The sequence below is a fragment of the Haemaphysalis longicornis genome, unplaced genomic scaffold (genome assembly GCF_048455015.1).
Source record: "Haemaphysalis longicornis isolate Haplotype H1 unplaced genomic scaffold, Haemaphysalis longicornis Haplotype H1 scaffold_33, whole genome shotgun sequence".
In the NCBI taxonomy this organism is placed as follows: Eukaryota; Metazoa; Arthropoda; class Arachnida; order Ixodida; family Ixodidae; genus Haemaphysalis; species Haemaphysalis longicornis.
This window is the reverse complement of record NW_027526346.1, coordinates 529,067-549,976: the sequence shown is the minus strand read 5'-3', so window position 1 is coordinate 549,976 and position 20,910 is coordinate 529,067. Positions and strand designations below refer to the sequence as shown.

The 20,910-nt window shown below is 45.1% G+C and overlaps 1 protein-coding gene across 2 annotated transcripts; it reads left to right on the top strand.

The window, feature by feature from the left end:
* The first annotated feature begins 239 nt into the window (after nucleotides 1-239).
* Nucleotides 240-20,469, top strand: LOC144177853 (dermonecrotic toxin StSicTox-betaIC1-like). Of its 2 annotated transcripts, XM_077705434.1 has the most exons (7): nucleotides 240-364; nucleotides 7,835-7,934; nucleotides 13,248-13,485; nucleotides 13,951-14,082; nucleotides 16,053-16,178; nucleotides 17,069-17,306; nucleotides 19,838-20,469. In XM_077705434.1, the coding sequence occupies exons 2-7, from the start codon at nucleotides 7,854-7,856 to the stop codon at nucleotides 19,989-19,991; spliced, it is 969 nt and encodes a 322-aa protein (XP_077561560.1). In that variant the 5' UTR covers nucleotides 240-364; nucleotides 7,835-7,853; the 3' UTR covers nucleotides 19,992-20,469. The 2 variants fall into 2 exon arrangements, with proteins under 2 accessions (XP_077561560.1, XP_077561561.1); XM_077705435.1 differs by lacking the exon at nucleotides 7,835-7,934 and having other exon boundaries at nucleotides 270-364.
* The last annotated feature ends 441 nt before the right edge of the window (nucleotides 20,470-20,910 follow it).

The window sequence follows — 20,910 nt, the reverse complement described above, 5'->3', positions numbered from 1 at the left end:
CAAATCTATTATATGGCAGCCAGACAGCAACAGCACATGCAAACACCACATCATAACCAAGGGCATGATAGCAGCAGTGGTTGCGAGTATCTGCGCACCGCCTAATTGTGTTCCTTGTTTTCTGCGGGCTGTATCAACGTCGACAATCGGCCGCTTCCGCACGTACCCTCAAGTGCCGTGACAACGTCCTGGACTGCTCCCGGATCCCGCTGTGTGGCGACTGTTACTGGGCCCCTCCCACGGCGCCTTCGCTGCCTGTCCGCATGCTCCTTCATAAGTGGCGCATCACCACAGCGTCTCACTCATAGCACTAGTGGTTGCGGGTATCTGCGCACCGCCTAATTGTGTTCCCTGCTTTCTTCAGGTTAGTTCCCTTCACTGTGTACTCGTAACGCTGGATGTTAGAAGTGCTATTGCCGAAAAAGCTGCTGCTATTAAGAGCAACTTTCCCCTGTTTGTGTTTGCCCAGCTGTCACAACTTTCGGTACAACAACGGTTACCAATGCTGAACTGGCGAGAAAAGTTGAAGAGGTCGAAGCGAATTTTGACGCCATGCTGAACAATCTTGTGGCTAAGCTCGTTGCAGGTGTGATAGCTAAACTGCAAGAGGCAGGCGTCCACGTTGGCACGCTGAATACTAATATCACGAATACGCACGAAATCCTCTCAATGATTAATGAAATCACTGAAAAAAAACCTAGTACACAGGCAGCGGGAACTTTTCGCCGCAAACGAAATACTAAAGATTGAAAGCGATGCGCTCGCGGAAAGAGTTGCCGACTTGGGACAATACACCCGCTTGAACAACGTGGAAATCACGGGGATTCCAACAGCGCAAGGCGAGGATTGTAGCGCGATTGTTGTTTCGATAGGCAACCTGGCCAAGTGCCCGATCTCGCCTTCGGATCTGGACATCGTTCATCGCGTGCTGGCCACATCAGAACAGTGCAACATAATTGCCCACTTTTGCTCCCGAGCAAAGAAGAACGAATTTGTGAAGACGGCTCGTATGGTCCGGCGGGATACGCGAAGTCTTGATGTATCCCAGCACCCGTGTACATAAGTGAGCACTTATCACCCTATAACAAACGGTTGTTTGGGAAAGCTGTGGCACTCAAAAACGAGAAAAACCATCATGTCCGATTCTGACCTAGGGATCTTTTCCTAGCCTCTTGCTCTGGGCCTAGCTTACAATTGGATCGCTTCAAAGTCGCATCCAACCTTTCACCCTCCGAACTTGCTTCATATTTCTCGGTTCCCTGCAGATCACTTATTCATTTTAATGCGCGAAGCCTACACAAGCATGCTGACGATATCACCAACCTTCTATCGTCCATAAAATACCCATTCTCGGTAGTCTGCATCAGTGTAACATGGTTAACCCCAAACGATAGACTTGTACGGTTTCCCTTCGTATTATTCTAAATATTGTCATCGAGGCAATAGCAGCCATTGTGGCGCAGGCATATTTGTTTTGCAATCACTACAGTACGCAAGCCAACTGCGAGTCAAATTACGCAAGCCAACTGCGAGTATATTTGAATTGAATTCGATGAACAAATATTCTTGCTGGATACAAAAAACTTATCTTCGGATGCATTTACCGTTCGCCGTCATCTTTCATTGCCGAGTTTTCCTTGGCTTTAAGTGATACGTTGCCTACACTAACATCAGAACGCAAAAATGCGATCATCTTGGGAGTTATAAACATTACCCTATTCGAAAATAACGGCCCTTGCAATGAATATAAAAATTGTCTGAATGGTCATGGGTTCGAATGTATCGTTGACATTCCAACCCGCTGTGTCGATAACGGACAGGGCACGCTCATAGAACACGCATTATCGAACTTGATAACTCCCCCCAATGCTGGCGTACTTGAAGTTTCCACAACTGATCATTACCCTGTTTTTGTCCGAATCAATTCCTCTGTCAATGAAGATCACTTGCAGGTAACGAATAGCAAGGTAGATTCATCTATTATTGTTGAACTCATCCGTAATTTGAACTGCGAAGTAGTAACTTCTTTAACCCTGATGATGCATTTAATACCTTTTCTGATAATATAGCTCGTGCACTAGACTCAGAAACGTCACTACCCGCCAGGATAGGTTATCTGGTCCTCGGAACGACTGGATGACGAACGGTTTTCCTAAATGCATGCGGAAAAAATAAAACATGTATAAAAAGACAAAAAAAGCAAACCTATAACTAACGACTTAAAAAACGTTACAAACTGTACTGCAACGTGTTAAGAGCACTACTTAAGTAAGCCAAAATGAAGTACTTTGAAAATGCAATCGACCGTTTGAGAACAACGTCAAAAGACAATGGCAAGTTATAACTATCTTCTCCGGCTTAAATCGCTCTAACGCTCCAGTAACCGTGGTTAACACTGAAAACGTCACTTACAAGGACCCACAGGACATGGCAAACGGCTTTGCAGATGCTTTTGTGTTCGAGCAAGCTCATTCTGATGTAATCTTTTAGACCAATTACCCCCACCTTCCCCACAGTCTTTTTTTTTTCTTTTTCCTACAACGCCCAAGGAAGTTTGTGCTGTCATACGCACACTGAAGAACACTGGGCCCGGCCTTGACAACTCTCACTCTTGCCATGTCAAACTTATCGCAAAATATATTTCGGGTATTTTTTCATACCTCGTTAACCTCATCTTCAAAACAGGCTTATTTCCGACAGTTTTGAAAAAATCTGAACTAGTTCCTGTTTTCAAGAAAGGTGATAAATGCCATGCTTCTATCGCCCAGTTTCCATTTTGTCATTTTTTAGTAATATAATAGAAAAGCTCTTAGTTGAACGGCTAATGAAGTACTTAAACAAAGTTAATATCCTGCCGCCGTATCAGTTTCGTTTCAGAGCTGGTTGCTCAACGGACCTCGCCCTAGTTTCTTTAATCGGTGAAATCAAAGCTGCAATAGACACGGGAGAATTTTTCGGCCCTTTGTTTATTGACTTTTCAAAGGCATTTGATTCCATTAACCGTAAGATATTGTTTAACAAACTAAACTCGATTGGTATAACCGACCCTACCCTCAATATAATACAAAGTTACCTGCTTAATAGAGAACAAGTCGTATGTGTGTCAAATTGTTACTCTCGAAATAAGGTAAAAATATTAGTGTCCCTCAGTGGTCAACCCTTGGCCCATTATTGTTTCTAATTCATATTAATGATCTTCCTCTGTGTGTTAATTATTCTAACAGCATAATTAACGCTCACGACACAACAGTTTTACGTCAGTTAAGTGTCTTGGTTCATTAGTAGATAAACTCAATACCGATTCATTTAATTTAGTGACATAGTGTAAAAATAACTTGCTGAGCATTAAGGCTGCCAAATCAAAATTCCTGATCTTCACGTCGCATGAAAGGGCCGTTTCCGGACGTCCTCACACTACCCTTGATTCCAATCTACTCTTTCCGTGTGACTGTGTGACATTTCTTGGTGTAGAAATTGACAAGAACTTGAAATTCAATAACCATATCGCATCAATAGCAAGAAAAACAGCTTACGGTATTGAGTGCTCTATAAAGTTGGTTATTTTTTAGTGAACGCATCCTTATCTTACTTTACTACGCATTCTTACACAGTCACATAGCATATTGCATATCATGCTGGGGAAATACATAAAAAACTGATTGATCTCCACTGCAACATATTTAAAATGAAGCTATTCGAAATATAACCTTTAGCCACTTCCAATCGAACGCATTTTCCTCCCTTCGTACCCATAATGTCTTGTCGGTTTCAGAATTTAACTATTCCAGTGGCCTATTAGTTTATAATTTCATTGATGGAAACCTCCCCTTTCAATTACTTAGTACTGACCAATTTTCTCGTGGTAACTCCTCTCTGTTTTCTTTAACCATGAAATATTTATTGCCGAAAGTAACTACGAACTACTGAAAGTTTTCAAATAACCTTTCGGCTATACACTTTTGGAAGACGCTACCGCTCTGTAATAAAACATCCGGTACCGCCTATACATCGAAAAATACTGTGCGGCCGTTCTTATTCCAACCTGAATAATTTGACGTGGTTGTATCATGTTGAGTTTTGTTTCTTTATTCCTTGCATTACTAACATGTTTCTTGCTTACGATGTTCTTGCATATATACAGTAATTTATCTTGCTGATACTTGTTTTGTTTCTTTTTTCCTTCCATTGCAAATATGTTTCTTGCTTATTACGTTGTTGCATATATATCGTAATTTATCGTGCTGACCGTATTTTGCGTTTCTGTGATTGATATATTTCTGCTTATAACATATGCTTCTGTCTGTTTAATAAATAACATGAGGTCCCCCCTTCAGTCTCTGACTCTGGGACGTCCTTCTGAAATCTTGTATTGTACACATTCTTCTTGTACGACAAAATGAAGTAAATTCAAACTTAAAAAAAAACTGAAAGTACCCTCTGTGGTTTGTTGCTGCGCTTCTGTTGTATTTTTTGCGTCCGTTTCTCACCTTGTGTATTCGCACTTAAGGGATAATTAAGATGCTTCAAAATTAACATTAACGTTGCATCTCAATAAATGCATTTTGATGCTAATTCGATTGTGGGGTTTAACTCGCCGAAGCTACACCTGGGGTTTGAGGCACACCGTAGAGAGCTCCAGATTAATTTTGACTACCTGGAGATCTTTAAAATGCGCCGACATCTCAACGCACTGGCGTTTCCGCCTTTCAGCTGCATCAGAAATGCAGCCACCGTGGCTGAGATAGAACCCGCGTTCTTAGGCTCAGTAGTACAACGCCTCAACCACAGAGCCACCACGGCGGGTTAAATGCACCTTGAATTATTCCGTGAACGCTGCTTGGCAAGGCCTTCCTTCAAGGAGGTGTTTGTGCTGCTGCTCACGTAAACTGGTTGTTGATAATGATTAACTTCAAACCAAAAACTACAAAAGCCAGCTTGTTTTCCTACGTTTTTTGTATAGCCGTTCATCCTTCCTTCAATGTCTAGCGATGGCTTATACGTCAGAAACATGAGTCCTTACTAAAGATCTTCAAAGAAGGCTGTAGTCGCCCCGACGTGGCATTAGAAGTAACCCTTAGGGGTAAGAGACGATCGTCGAGGATTAGTGAAGAAGGTCTCCTGCAAGACATCTAAGTACAAATTTAGCTAAAGTGGAGCTTGGCTGGCCATGTAATGTGGGAGATTGGCAACTATTGGAAAACCGGGGTAGAAACAGAGCGGATACTGAGAGGCGAAACTAGAAGTTTTTAGCAGTATCTCCGCTCTAACGCCGGGTTAATTTATCAAGAACCTTTTTACCACTATGTTCTTTGTTTATGTTGCGGCTCGGTTATGCATTATTATAGTTGTGTTTGCCATGTTCGTTGAACAGTTATTTTGTCTTCGCGCTTTTTTTATTACGAAAGTTCGTTGGTGCGCTGAGGCCGATGACAACACACCGAAACATTTTCTAATACCACGCGTAAATAAATAGGTAACCAAATTATTAAGCACATCCGTCTGTGCGTCTATCCAAATCTCAAAAGGTGGCACAATAACATCACAACAAAAAATATACTCTAAGTACCCCAGTAGGGCGCAATTTATATATCATTTTTGAACAATGATTGTAGTTTATAAGTATTATTAGGAAAGGAAGCATAAAGTCTATGTAAAGCGTTAAATTAGTCACTTGTCAAGGCAAAAGGCTTAGTGGGCCCACACAAACACCGCGCACGCACGGTCACACAAATAGAATCAAAAGAAAGCACAAGGATAATCTGCGAACACCAAACAACGCAATTCACTCCCCTTGAAAGTATGCTGCTGATTCATCGTAGATGGCAGTATAATTGCCATGGCGTCAAGAGCGGAGCCACGCTCTCACAATCTGGAGTGAAGTAATGCAGCACCGGATGCCGAGTGCGTGCGTGCCATAGGCGATTAAACCCTCTTGGCCCCTCTTCACCCCAGTGATAGCATAGCAAAGTCTGCGCGTTCTGTTATCGCAGGATTTCCGTTGCTGCCGCAGGGATAACTTAACGCCTGGTGTCACTGACGCTTGTGGAACTCGCCTTCTCATACGTGCAATTGTAGGAGGTAAAACGAAGGGTGAGGACGCATGAGACGGGCCTTTCTACCTGGGCGGCGATGGCCTCGCCACCCGCTTTGGGGAGGAGGAGAGGAGAAAAGATGCGATCCGCAATGAAACTCTCGAAGAGTGGAGCCACGAGCTGAAGGTCGCACGAGGGTTGCGAGGCCAAGGCTCATGAAAGAGGGCGACCGCGAGAGGACTTCACAAGATTTGAAGGACGCCGGTGCGGCAACGCTGGACGGGGAAGGTGTAAAGAACGAGTAGGGGGCGCGCACTTGTACTCGGCGTCTTAGAAAGAAACGCAAAGCGTGTAGAAGACTAGAACGTAACTGCGAGAGTATTTCTTAAATTCGAAATTGGGAAGTTTTACGCACCGATGTTGCACCTGGGCAACGATGGGCGCCGTAGTGATGCGCGCCTACGGATTGATTCTGACCATCTGGACACCTTTATCACGCGGCGAAATGAGAAGGGTGGAGCCAGGGCTCTACGTAATCGAGATAGTGTTGCATACTATTGTTGATTAGCAATTTTACCTGTGGAAATTCAAGGCTGAGAGTCGCAAGAGGGGTCACGATAACACCCCAGTGGGTGTACTAGGCCCGCTCCTGACGCTCACCCGCTCGGGGGAAGTGATAGTTAATAAAATCGGCGCTAGCACGGCACTAGCCCCTCTTGTAGTACATAAATGGACCCACGGAGCCAGCTCGGACATCCAACGCTGCCACTATTGTGACGAGCCGTGCACCTTTAAACTATATCATTTGATATGGCACTGTGGGCACGGCTGGTCGCGACTTATTATTGGAACTCGGCTCTCCACCCGCAGATGAAGAAGCGCCCTTGCCGTGCGTTCGAGAAGACCCCTCAGCGCTAGTGAAAATAGCTGAATTCTCACTAACCAGTGGCCTCTACAACCTCATAACCTAGACCGACGCCTGTCATAAATGTTTTTGAGCACCTATATCTTCACGAAATCTACGAATTATATCTACATACACGGAACCACAAACTTTAAAATGCTCTCTTACCCGCCGTGGTGGTTCAGTGCCTAAGGCGTTGCCCTGCTGAGCACGAGGACGCGGGTTCGATTCCCCGTCCCGGCGGCCGCTTTTCGGTGGAGGGGAAAAGCGAAAACGCCGGTGTGTACGAGATTTCGGCGCACGCCAAGGATCCCCACGTGGTCAAAGTTGATCCGGAGCCCTGCACTACAGCGCTCCTCATCGCCTGCATTGTGTCGGCGCGTTAAACCCCACAATCAATCAATCAATCAATCAATCAATCAATAAATTAAATAAAATGCTCTCTTCCAATTTAAGCGATTCATCCTTGTACATTGATATCTTTTCGATTATTACCTCCCTCCCTTCGTGTCCCTCTCATTTCCATCAGGGCAATCATGCCCCCTCTGGCAATAAAGCTATTCCTTCTCCTCAATAACGCGATAACAAGAAGCACTCCTGTAATTCAGAACATTGGTAACACCTGGATGTCGTTATTGCTCTTAAACGACAACAGCTGCAGAGAAGGAAGTGCATCTGTAAAAAACACCTATTAGAGATATGGTTGGGACGGTACTTTGTCAGCTTAACCTGAATAGATTAGTTGTAAAAGCCGTACACTGTATGCACATATAGAGCATGCAGCCGCATCAAGTTCGCCGCATCCAAAGGTGACGCCCATTCTTTTGCAATCAAACTACTTGGTGTAGCGACTGCATTTCAGCGCTGCTACTTTTCCGTAATTCTGTGCTACCGACAGGTACATATACCCCTCAGCAATGGACTCCTCTCAAACAGCTGGTGGCTGTTTCCGCTTTGTTTTACCATGCCTTGCCCTTTTTGTATTTGTGCCCAGAATGGTGAGTAGCTGCTGTCAACGGTTTCTACTTGCTTTATACGCGTGCTATTAGAGTGCTGGTTTTCGCTTGATGCCGCAACAAGGCGAAGCTTTCTTTTTGCATTTCAGAAGTAGTTGCGTCCTAATTGTTATTATAAAATGTAAATAGGTATGGTGTGAATGAGCTTGTTTTTGTGGATTCGTACATTTAATGGTTTCAAACATGTCATGGATTACAGACACATGGATTTACCCCACTTGTTGCCATCGTGCGTGATATTACTTTTTGTGTGGTACAGGAAACTACCCCACCAGAAGTAGTATCGTTTAAATACTACGGACAACTGTAAATTTGCAAAATACTGATCATTCAAAAGAAACGAAGCAGAGGAGGTCATTATTCGTCCTACCGAAGGAACTAAGATACATCTGCTGCATTATCGACATTTTCTGCCATACTATAGTTAAAAAACGGAGGGGATCCACGCATATAGATGTTCAATCCACGGCAATATCTCAGTTGTCAGAGGCTTGTGCCTTATTAATTTTCTTTGAACAAATTAACCCATTACTAATGATCTAATCGCTTTTCGGGGGTTTTGGCAACGGTGGCCACAATGCGGCATGTGAGTGTGGAGTGTATCGATCACTGAGAGAAGTGTTATCTGGAAAATTGAACAAATTGTGAGCATTTCAGTACTGTTCGTGTGTCTGGTTTCCGCGCACAAATGTTTGCGATGTTCACTATGTTCATGGCAATCTTCTACATATGTCATAAATTGTTTAACTCGGTTTGCAAACACATAAACAACGCATGATGTGGTAAAACGTGGCTGGTCAGTGGCAGCTTTCTTCCAGTATGATTAAATAAATATTTTGCCTTGGAATATAACTACCGATTACCCGAAGAAAAAAATTGGCCGCGTATCTACTCTTTTCGTTGCAAATCTCGACGAAAGACGATAGTCGACGGTTCTTCTCCCGTCTAGTTCCTCCCAAGATAACACGCTAGAGCTTTGCTGAAGCCAATTTAAATTTACCGCGTTCCACTGCTCCAAGTCGAGTGCCTCGATTCCAGCGCTGCCGTCCGGGGGAGACGCGCGTGAATCGAGGCACCCGACTACAATGTTTATAGAACCACGTTGCCACACTCCACCAGCGTTCCAAGCGGAACGTGGAACCTATCTAGTGGAACCTTTCGTTGGTAATCCCGATTGATTTTTTTAAATGCCGCCAGGTAGCGCGGGCAACAGCAGGCGGTGGTTTTCTGCAGTATATGTAGTATTTTATTTTCTATCGCAAACGTCAAGCATCCGTGGATTTTTTGTAAAGGAACACTGCAAATATCACTGCTGTATTGATTTCCTGGCTTATATTTGCGTAATGTCTTCATCTTGTTCAACGATGTTGACAAGTATGAACATTAACACCGGACTTAGACCATTTGATTTGGCTGTGGGTATATAAGACTATTCCGCAATTTCAGTTTAACTTTGGCCGGAGTGCTGAATCGAGTCACAGACCAAAATGACTGCGTATAAGTAGCCCAAGGAAGTTTATAAAATTGGCGCAGCTTGAACTAGTGGTGCTCATGGCTGGAGAAAAAGCAGATCTGGGGTCGACCTACCTTCTCCCCACACTGACCATGGATCCAGTGAGAGATGGAGCAGCCGGACCCCACCAGTGCAAAGCCGTTTTGTGCGGCACTGCAAAGCAAAGACCAGTAAAATACGTAGCGTGTTTTATTAAGTAGCAATCATCGTCACCTCCTTCGTCGTGATCTTCTGACGGCACAGCCGCGGAGGGCAAATCCATTTGTGGCGCATCCTCACCTCGGTCGACCTCAACTTCTTCGTCAGCTGGTCCGGGGACCGGTTCAACGTGTGCATTGTGAAGGGACGACTTGACAAATTCGTCGTCATGGTTTTCGGCGGTGCGGATCCATGGCGTAATTAAGCCCACATGGAAGCCTGGGCGACGCCGGGCGGTCACCGCGAAGCACGCGCTCACGTGCGCTGTGTTCTCCGGACGGACTTGTGTTGGCCTTAACAGCTGTGCTGTTAAAAAACTTCTTGCGCACCTACGCCTGCTCCGTCATTTGAAAGCGAAAACCAGTTATGATCCAAGACATCACTGGTGCATCGTGTTTGTGACTCTTTATTCTTTTCGTTTCTTCTTTTGATGCGAGTTACCCTGACAAGTAGGCTGATCGCAATTCAAGTGGCAGATGCGCCACAGCAAGAGCTCACATGTGCGCGCAGCTGTTTTATGCACTTGCCGTCACGTTCACCTGTCACGCGACACGAATTAGGCTAATTCGTGTTCCATTCTGCCACACTGCTCGGTTAGCGCCGTGGTTAGCCCTGGTGGTTGCTGCGCTGGCGACCGGTTTCAAATTCCACGCAAACGAAAATGTTATCTATTTATGTATGTTACCTTAGCACCTGCTTCAATTTTGGTAGCATTCATGTGATGACGAAAGGCAACTACGGCCACTTTTCGTGTTCGATGACACATCTAAGGCCTTACCCTTAACAGAACTCTTCTATGTAGGCATAAATACCAATACTCAATTTCTGGACCTTTTGCATGGTTGTTTTCCAAATAACTGCCTCATCGTTATTCCGGAATCTAGGTTGGCGCCAGCATAGATAATTTCTTTTTTTTTTTCACTATAACTCTCTCTCTATCCCATGGGATTAGAACCCACTTTCCCGCGCGCCATACTTTCAGCCTTGTTGTTCCTCAATATTTCAGTTGCGACGCTGGATTTTCTATTAGGGCACATTTGGATAATGAACACCGCACTATTCAGAGAACCATGATCATCTCACTCACGCAAACCCGTTCAAAAGGAAAGTAAGAACACTCGCAAAACAGTTCAGTTCGTTAATGAAATACAAAGAACTATACCTTCAATATAACGTCGATTTCTCAAAGTAAAGCAGCTACAGTTGATATCTTTCTAATAAAATTTTTTTCCTTTTCGGAGATGTCAGGAGGTAGTTATGCAAGTGTAACATAGAGTTGCAGAATTTATATAAACAAAGGCCTTTAGCACCAACTCCAACGCCACATCGAAAAATGACGCCAGCTTCATCGGCCAATAAACCATTCAGTTCTTTTGTATCAAACTTTGTTCTGCGATGCAACCTAGTCCAGGGCAGTGCACGGTGACATGATGAACATGTGTAACGTAATCGCAACAAGTTGTGACAACTTCAACGCCCAAGTAACGGTATGGCCGCACAAGTGCGTTATACACGCCGCGGTGGCTCAGGGGCTAAGGAGTTGTTCTGGTAAACCCTCCGAGCCGTTCAATCCCGGCCGCTGTGGCTACTTCTCTGAGGGAGACGGAGAGAGAAAGAGAAAACATTTATTAAATGCGAAACATCTCATGCTCGGGGCTGTGTGCCTCCCTCCCTCGTTGTCGTTGTCCGCCGTCCGCACTGTACTGCGCATGCGCGTCTCTTCGGACCCGTCAGCGTTTGGGGTGACGTCAGCGCAGTCCAATAGAAATAGTTAGTCGGCGCCGGGTTTCGATCCCACGACTCTCTGGCCGCAACGGGAAGTACGTGGCGCTCTTCCCACTTTGTTACCAACCGAGACGGGAGAATGTGCTTCGAACGCGCCTTATGTCCTTCACTCATTCAAACTACGTCAAGAAGCTACTGATACAACAAAGGCACGCGAAGCTGAACGTCAACGGACACGACGAACTGAAAACTAATGGGAACTTCCGTTGACCCCATGGCTGCTTCGAATACTACTCAGGGTTCCCCTACGGGAAGGTGGTGAAATTATTTTCGAAACCCATTGAGGCAATAAGCGAAAACATCCGTGGGTCGATGTTTGGGCGCACGGTAAAGATCCCCAGTTCAAAATTATTCCGGAGCCGTCCACAAGTGCCCGACCGAGCGCCTAGATGTAATTTTGGCGCAATCAATCAATCAATCAATCAATCAATCAATCAATCAATCAATCAATCAATCAATCAATCAATCAATCAATCAATCAATCAATCAATCAATCAATCAATCAATCAATCAATCAATCAATCAATCAAGTGCGTTCTATTGTACGATGCAGGTGTCTCCTACACGTATGTGGGACTACGACCATGACGCGAGCAACTGAGGAAGGCAATAATGTTAGACAACAAGGAATGCAGGGCACCTGCTTGTTTACTAAGGTGGAGGTTAACTACAGTCTTTCCAAGAGCTTGTTGCAACATGTTGTATATCTTGCGGCATATCTGAGCACGATTGAAAAGGTGGAGGCATTTGCACGCTGGGGACAGCGAAATGAAATCTTTAGGCATCAGTCCATTTAATCATACGATGCTGTTTGTTCGCAGGGCCCTTGAGTGTCACCGTTAAGCAGGAACCACAAGCAGCGACTTTTGCGAGTGACGCGGCGAGCGATGCGACAGGGATCAGCAATCGCTCGTCCCAATCGCTCGTTATGGCAGCCACACGAGAGCGATCGCGCGAGCGACGCGACGTGGGATACTAGAGAGTTTTAGCATAGCGGCTCCCGTACGCTACGCTAAGGTTAGCGGGTAGCGGGACCGGACTGCGCATGCGCGCGCGGGGAGTGCGAGGAGGTTGCCCCTTAGCGGAGGGAAAGAGCGGGCCTGGCGAAGGCAGGCCGCGCGGAACTAATCCACCCCACCGTGACGAATTTGCTCTCCCCAGTCGAGCCCCGCTACCCGCCGCCGTAGCGTTAGCGGACGGAGCACGCTATGCTAAAACTCTCTACTAATGTTGCCGCCCAGCGCCCAATACGATTATTGAAGTACGCACGGCAGTAAGGTTTTTTATGTAATCAGTTGTCATAAAATACTGGAAATAAACGCAGTTCAGTCGTACAGCAGAAGGTCGTACTTTTCTAGGATACAGTGTGCCGCCACTCACCCCTTCCCCTCGTTCTCTTCCTAAGTCGGAAGTTTCGCCCCTTAAGACTCTCCTGTTGTCTAGTCGCTGGGGACACTTCCGGGAGGTGAGCGAGGTTTTCTGGCGATCCAGAACCAAGCGATTTGATGAGCGATTTGGTCCGCGGCGAAAAGTAGTTCGTCGCTAGTCGCGTCACTTCCTAATCACTTGCAAAATCGCTTCATGTGGTTAGCGCTTTAAATTTTTGTGGCTAGTTCTGCAAAATTCGCGCTGCGAAAAAGCGTTTATTAGCCAATTTGTTTCAGGCGGGATTTTATATTGCATTGTGCTTCGTCGTCACGTAAATATACTAAACCACCCAGTTTCACTTTTCCCAACCGCAGCTACAGAGGGAAAATGAATCAACTTACGTCTTACTGGCTTTCCATTTCTATATGTAGAGCTCAGCAGCGACGCAACGCCCATTTTACGTGATTGGTCACATGGTGAACTCGATAAGCGATGTGGAGTCCTTTGTAAAAAGTGGTGCCAACGCTCTGGAAGTCGACGTACAGTTTGCGGGCAGCGGAAGAGCAACGGAGATGTACCACGGAGTTCCCTGTGACTGCTTCCGAATATGCACACGCCGTACTCCATTCACGGAATACCTGGACTACATGCGCGCCGTTACGGGTCTAAGTAAGCATTCTGAAGTTGGCCGTTGCAGATTTCCTCAAATGATGCTAGCCCATTTGCAGGAATATTATTCAGAGTTTCTGGTAAGTAATACATGTACTGCTTGTATTACTAATAATAATGCCTTTGTGATTATTTTACATATAAATGAACAGCTAAATTATATTCTAAGTACATTGTAAGGGAAATATTCGAGGTGTAGATTTGCCGTTGTTATATGATCTGCGCATTGCTCAAATTCCCCCTTCCCTTTCATGCCCCTGAACAACACTGTCTAAATGTTGGCTAAAAGTAATGTCGGGCAGAAAATTTGGCGTTCACAAACATTGTTTGCCAAAAATTAAGGTGTTGTGTGAAAGAAAATTCTCCTAGCAATGTGCCATTGTGCTGAATACAATTTTATTTGGCACTTCTTTGTAAGTCTACAGAAATACGCCTTACAAAACTTGCTCTCCCCTTCCGCTGCAGATGGAGGCAAACTTAAAGGAAAGATTACACTGCTTGTTCTGGATCTGAAGACTTCAGGAATAAATAAAGGCAATCAGTACGAAGCTGGGGTCGACATCGGCAAGAAGCTGATTGGGCATCTCTGGAAAAATGGTGAGCTGGTGCATTTCAAAATAACTGCACTAAAATAGAGCAAAAGTTCGTTGTTCTCGCAGTTGGCTCAATTGACGCGCAACTGGTATGGATTCTAAATCTCTTATGAGCCTAATCCTCGATTTCCATGGCTACAATCAGTCATTTAAGAGCGAAGAACAACAAAAACAGCCGAATAATTTCATATTTGAACTAAATAAACTTTATTTCTTCCCGAAAGGGAAAACGAAGGGGATGGACAAATTTATATGAAAACAAAATACTGGGAGAGGATAGGATAAAGGCAAATTTAAAGACCGAGAGTTCAACGATGTGTAGAGCCTGGTTTTCTACCCTGCACTGGGGAAGTGGGGTTCATGAAATAAAGAAAGGTGAAGGCGATAAGAAGGACACACGAATGGGAACGCGTGCACTCACGTGAGTCTGCTTATCAGCCTTGAAGGCGAAACCCTATAGATACTTAATAACAGCTTCTTTATTGAAACATTGCACATCCGCCTGTTGATTCGCCTTCGTTTCTCCGTCTTCTTGCCGCGAGTCGCTTTCAGAAGCTATTTTACTGCGACGCGGTGTTTGCCTCTATTCGCCTTCGTTTCTCCATCTTTGTGTGCGTGATGCTTTAACAGCGACACTGCCTGCCCACACCGCTTCTTCTCCCGAATCAGAGGTCTCTACGGCTGCAGTGCACCTGTCTTACTCACGTGCAGTCAAGTTCACTCGAGGCACGCCACGCATTGCTGCAACTAGCAAATAAGTACGGAATGGAAGCGGTGCATAAGGTATGAAGAGATACGATAGCGGCAGGGGACAACGCCACAACCGTGCTTAACGCAAAAGTTGGAGGAAGCATCGTACTCGAGGAGCTTGAAAACTTCTTCTGGGAATGCATCAGCACTGTAGAGTTGGATTGCATTCCCCAAGCTTCGTAATGTATCTGTTCAACGCTTATACTTTGTCACTGAACATAATGGCGTGCAACGAATGCGTACTCGGGTGATGACTTGCGGGAATAAAACTTGGCTGCTTACTAAACACATTCAATTCAAGTACAGGAGGGTCAGCCCAATCAGCTGTGGAAAAACGATGATAGGAGCAAAGCTTAGGCACAGTAAACGAGCGTCTTGTATGAGGGAACAATCTCGGGTGGAAGACGTCCTACCTGAAATTAAAGAGTAGTGCACTTGGGCCACTTATTTTATGTGAAGTGACATCAGGCGGCCTATTTATATAACAGAGCGGCCACCGAGAGACGAGACTAGACGTATAGGGCATGACTATCAGCTCGTCGGAGGGAAGAAATAAAAATTCGGGGGCAACTAGTGTACTCGGGCACCGCAGGATAGGTGCGGCTCGGAGTCTTTGAGAGTAGCTTTCGCCGGCCTGTGAACATTGATACGCTGATTATGATGACAATGATGACGACGATGGCTGAAGCGAAAAGTGAGTCTATCATTTCCTATTTATAGATTCATGCATATTCTCCTAAGTACCCTATGTTTTCCCTAGTGAAATTGTAGTTCGTGAGATAATCTTACTTAAAAAAGCCAAACCCCCTTCCATAAGAGAAACATGGTTAAACGGCGCTTTTGCTCATGCAACCTGAGTCAAAGTCCAAACTGCTTCCAAATACAAACGGCAAAGTCTAAATGCAAACTGCTTCAACCGTGTCGGAAGGGCGTAGTCGGACAGACGTCGGCTTCATAACGCGAGGCACCGAGGTTCGATTACCACCACGGCAAGCGTTCTTCACTGGAGGCGCTTGATGTGTCTTTGCTTATCATCATCTTCGTTTTGTGGAACCCCTATGCAAAGTTGGCTTTCTTGCATTGCGTTTCGGCTTCGCGATCTACGGCGCATGTCAGGCATAGAAAGCTTCGCTTTAAACTAGCGGCTGTTTTGCCGTGTTTCTGCATGTGTTCCCCCTATTTGCTGTACCCCATAGCATTAAGTACGTCTTTGTTTTCTGGCAGTCTCACCGAATGATACACTCGACGTCCTGGTGTCCACCACAAAACCAAAGGACAAGGATATTTTCAGAGGGGTACTAGACGCCATTCGGAACGACACAAACTCACAACATTGGATGAAGCGAATCGGTGAGTGCATAAGCTTTAGCGCCGCATAAAGAACGCCACAGAAATTGTACATTTCGCTGATCGTTTCCACGCCAAAATACGACGTGCGCCACGATAGTCGAGTACGACAGTTGAGATATTTATTTTATTGTTTAATTAATAAGGATTTATTATAATAAATTAATTAATTAGATTATTTATTCATTTAATTACAAGGCAGTGCTTACCACCGTAGTACAGTGTCCTTGGCGGAGAGTGCAGTAATAATACAAAAAAAATGACGTAACATGACGAAGCTGAAGAACAAAAAAAAATTGTTATAGGCACGACAAAGGCCTGGAAAATGCATTTACAAAACCAAATAAACACGAAACGCAGTCACACCTATCAAAGCGCGAGCAAGAAAGAAGCGGAAACAAGAGCCACTATTATTGCAAAATTAAGTGTGTGAAGAAGTGAATCTTTAAAAGATCAATTGGTAATTAAAGTTAAGCCTTTATCAATTTTAATTATTGGCGAAGGCCAGTTCCAGCGAACGCCATTCATTATGGAGGAGAGAATTCAAGTTGTGATACATGGTGTTATAAAATATAGGTGAAATGACACAAATGCACTGGGTATGCGCTCCAGTTAAATAATATTGCTGGCCCGATATGCAACTAGACGGAATTATTTTGCGAGTATGCTGTTCTCTCGAGCCTACTCAGCCCAACGAGCTTGCTGCGCGCCGTTTTTATTTTACGACTGCATTTATTCAACAGCTGAAACAACTCCTCTGACACCATCAGCTATTGAACGTGCCAGCGAGGCACGACGTAAAATTAGCGTTATTTAATGGACATCCCTACTTCCCACCGCGATTTTCTTCGTTGTGGCGGTCACTAACAGAACATGTCGATGCTCTTTCACAGGATTTGGGTTTGACCAGTTTGACGACCAGGCCGAAGTAGGAAGAGCATTTTCTCAAAATGGAATCCTTGGCCACCGATGGCTAGGGAGCGGAATCACCAATTGCCTGCTCCACACATCACGATACCAGCTAGAAGACATCGTCGCTTGCCGTGATGGTAGAAAATCTGGCTGTGGCTACGTTGACAAAGGCTTTTCTTGGACACTCGACAAGGAGTCCAGCATGGCACGAGATATCAAGTCAGTATTTTTTCGCAAGTGTACTAATGCGTTACTTGTTCAAGATATATTATTTTACGGAGCATTTTTTTTTACCCAAACTGTCGCAATACTGGGTGTTATATTAATTAGAACTTTATAATATTGTAACTTTGAGAAAGAATCTATGACGCTGTGTGTGCAATCAATTAAGGCATTATGTAGTATTCGTTTACGGGTTTACTCCTTTACGAGTTTAAATTGTGTTTAACCCAAGCAAGACATTTATCTACTCCAATTAAGCCCCCTCCCATTTGTTTAAACCTTACAGTTTAAAGAACCACACCGTTTGGTTGAATAGTCGCGAAGTGTAAACTACCAGAAGTTGCCGTATATACTACTCTGGAGAAAATGGCAGCGCAAATAAAGATTAGGCCTTCGTTTGAATCGCATCATCATGGATTTTTGTACCTTAACTTATTGACTAGCTCTCTACGGCATGCCAAGAATAAGGCGCAGTGCGGTTTTCTAATAAAATCCTTTAGTTGCGTCGTAAATGTTAGGGGCATCCCGGAACCCCGAACCATCGTACACTGATGATGATGAGAGGAAGATGAGGTAGATATTGATGAGGATTGTTATGAGGAGAAAAAGATGAGGCCAGGGCCGAGACCAACTAGTAAGCGCCGGTCACCATAATAGTACTCGATGCTCAGTGACTATAAATGCTCGATGTACGTGGTCTCATTGCATTAAGTGCTCACAACAACTCTTCCTTCGGGGCGGAGGTGGTCGCCTGGCCGTAACTGTTCTAGAAGACCGGTACAGGGAAAGCTTGAACCGTGATACGTGCACATTTGAACTCATACTGCTAACGAACGTGACACTGGAGTAAGAAGGAAAGAAAAGGGGAAACACACGCGAAACTTCAACATGGTTTATGCCGGAGGGAGCAAGAAAACACGCGTATAGATACACGAATTCAGAACAGACAAACAAGAACATTCGTTCGTGGAAATGAAACGCCGCGATCTTTACCCCAGCTGTAAGTACCATTTAAAAGCGAAAGCACGAACTACACTCGCCCACATTGCAGGACATGCTCTTTACCGACACGTGCACACACAAGTGCACGTGCACACACAAGTGCACACACAAGTGCACACATTACGCATGGTTATGAGACAACCCTTCTCCCTCCAAAAAGCTGATTTATTTGGCTTAAAGTGCCAGAGATGGTCCGCTCTAAACGTGCAGAATTTCAGCGCCACAATTGGAACACCGACCGTGTCCACTGTTGCCCGTCCTGGCGCACACCAAACACAACTGTCCTCATCTAACTCGTCGTCGTTGCGTCCAAGTGCCAGAACACTGGGCATGAAACATTCCATTTCCTTCTCTTGTCCGGGGTACCCTGCACTCCCGCACGTGCTCACATCTCCGGCGACATCTTTTGGGGTACGCCGAGAAATGTCGTGCGTCCGGTTTGCGGTTAAAGAAGGTTCAAAAAATGAGCCGATAGAAGAAGTGAAAGGCCCATGAGTTTATTGGCCATATGAATGGATGGTGGCCTTTCTTGCAACATATACGTGTATTCAATACATTTCTCTATGACAAGAAGAGCAGCCAGTTGGTTCTGAGAGTGTTCTTTCGTTCGAACTTATTTTTTACCTCAGCTGAAATTTTTATATTCGCGGTAAAAGAATACATATATTAAGTCTGAACAAGGGAAAAGCACGTTTTAACAGAATGGCGAAGTTTGAAAATAACCGGCTCTTAAGTACACTAAAGAAATTGCCGGCCAACAAAATCTTAACAGATATTTATTATCCTTTTATTACTTATTCTTTCTGATTGATTTATTGCGGGGTTTAACGCACCGACGCAAAGCACGCGATGAGGGGCACCGTAGTGGAAGGCTCCGGATTAAACTTGACCACCTGGTGATCTTTAACGTGCCCCGAAATCTCGAACACGCGGGTGGTTTCGCCTCCATCAGAATAGCGGCCACAGCAGCCGGGAATCGAAATGGCGCCCTCGAGCTCAGCAGCACAACGCCTTAGCCACTGAGCCACCGCGGCGATTATTTATTATTTCTGAAATAACCGAACGTGTAAATTATCTGAGTTTCAAATATACCGCGAGTGTACGTATTTGCTCATTTGCTGTTGTCTCAAGCCAATGATGCGTAAGTATATCCAGTGGGGTAATGGGAATCTACAGAATAAAAATTGATTTGATCGATTGTAGGGTTTAACGCGCCCACGGAACGCAGGCGCGGAGGCGCACCGTAGCGGAGGGCTTCGGATTAATTTTGACCAACTGGGGATCTTTAACGTGCGCCGATATCTCGTACACACGGGCGCTTTTGCTTTTCGCCTCCATTTGAAAAGCGGCCGCGGCGGCCGGGAATCCAACCCGCGACCTTGTGCTCAGCAGCGCAACGCTTTAGCCACTGAGCCACCCCTGCAGGTTAATAAAAATTCGGCCGTCTCTGTTCCTGCGATGTTATGGAATAAAAAAGCCTTTAACTGACTTTACATATCATGACAAATACTGCGTTTTTTTTTCAGACTCGGACTCGATGCCGTGATGACGAACTACCCGAAGAACGCCCTCGCTGCCATGAGAAGGAAAGACGTCGCTCCGCTAGTGCGATTGGCAGGCCCAGAAGACAGCCCTTGGACTCGTTGTAGGAATACTTCTTTTGTCGTCGAATGTTTTTGAAATAACGAAAAAGAAATACTTCGTTGGTTCATTTAACTGTTGATTCCCACTTCTCGCTGGAGCCAATTCGAGCAGTAACCGGAGTGATGCTCGTCCAACTATTCTGCAACTTTTATTTTCCAATTCAAAGTTTTGTGAATTTTCAATACGGAGCCCATGCACTCCTGAAAGCTCTCAATTGCGGGTAAGTTACGCAATTGTCCATGTGCTACAAAGAAAGCAATACCAACAACCTCAGCTGTTCAAATTTGTTTTGTTTATTTCACTTTGCTCTTCAGAGCTCTTGCTCGACGAAGCTCTGCACAGTCGTTGGTTTTTTTTATGGACTCTATACCTTCATTCTCCTTCTGGCGTCACGATGTTTCGTTCGGTATCAATCTTCCCTTCACAAGGTTTGCATGATCCACTTGCAGCCAGACGACGAAGATGCCGGACAAAACTCGTTGAAATGCGTAAAGATCGGCTCCAATAAAGACACACACCGTTGATTATTACATACTATCCTGCGTGTAAAGTTTTCTCAAGAATGGTGTGACACGAAACACCTCAAGAAAACCGTCTGCCCCGCTGACGATCAATGAAGCGCACGGTAATGCAACGCCACATTAGAAAGTTTTGCTAGCAGACAATAACTGAAGCACGTTCACTCGATAGAAGCCTTCTTTCCATCGAGTGATCGCGACTGAAGCGTACGCTCTGGCCGCAGACGGATAAACGCATGGTAGAACCTGCGGAAGCCATGTCCGGCTAACCACCTAAAAATAGGTTAAAAAATTGTCTGCAGTAATCCTATAGCGCACACACACCAGCTGACTGTCGACTGAGGGCGGTTGCTGGTGCGGTCGCTACCAACGCTTCAGTGGAAGGTGTCCGTCGCGTGAAACCGCAGCGCACGCAACACTTGCTCCTCAGCGGTAAG

Bases quoted from the DNA above. Each gene is read 5' to 3' on its own strand.
- LOC144177853 (XM_077705434.1), top strand. From the start codon at position 7,854: ATGGACTCCTCTCAAACAGCTGGTGGCTGTTTCCGCTTTGTTTTACCA. The intron at 13,486-13,950 runs GTAAGCATTCTG...CTTCCGCTGCAG, and splicing joins GCGCGCCGTTACGGGTCTAA to ATGGAGGCAAACTTAAAGGA. The intron at 16,179-17,068 runs GTGAGTGCATAA...GCTCTTTCACAG, and splicing joins ACATTGGATGAAGCGAATCG to GATTTGGGTTTGACCAGTTT.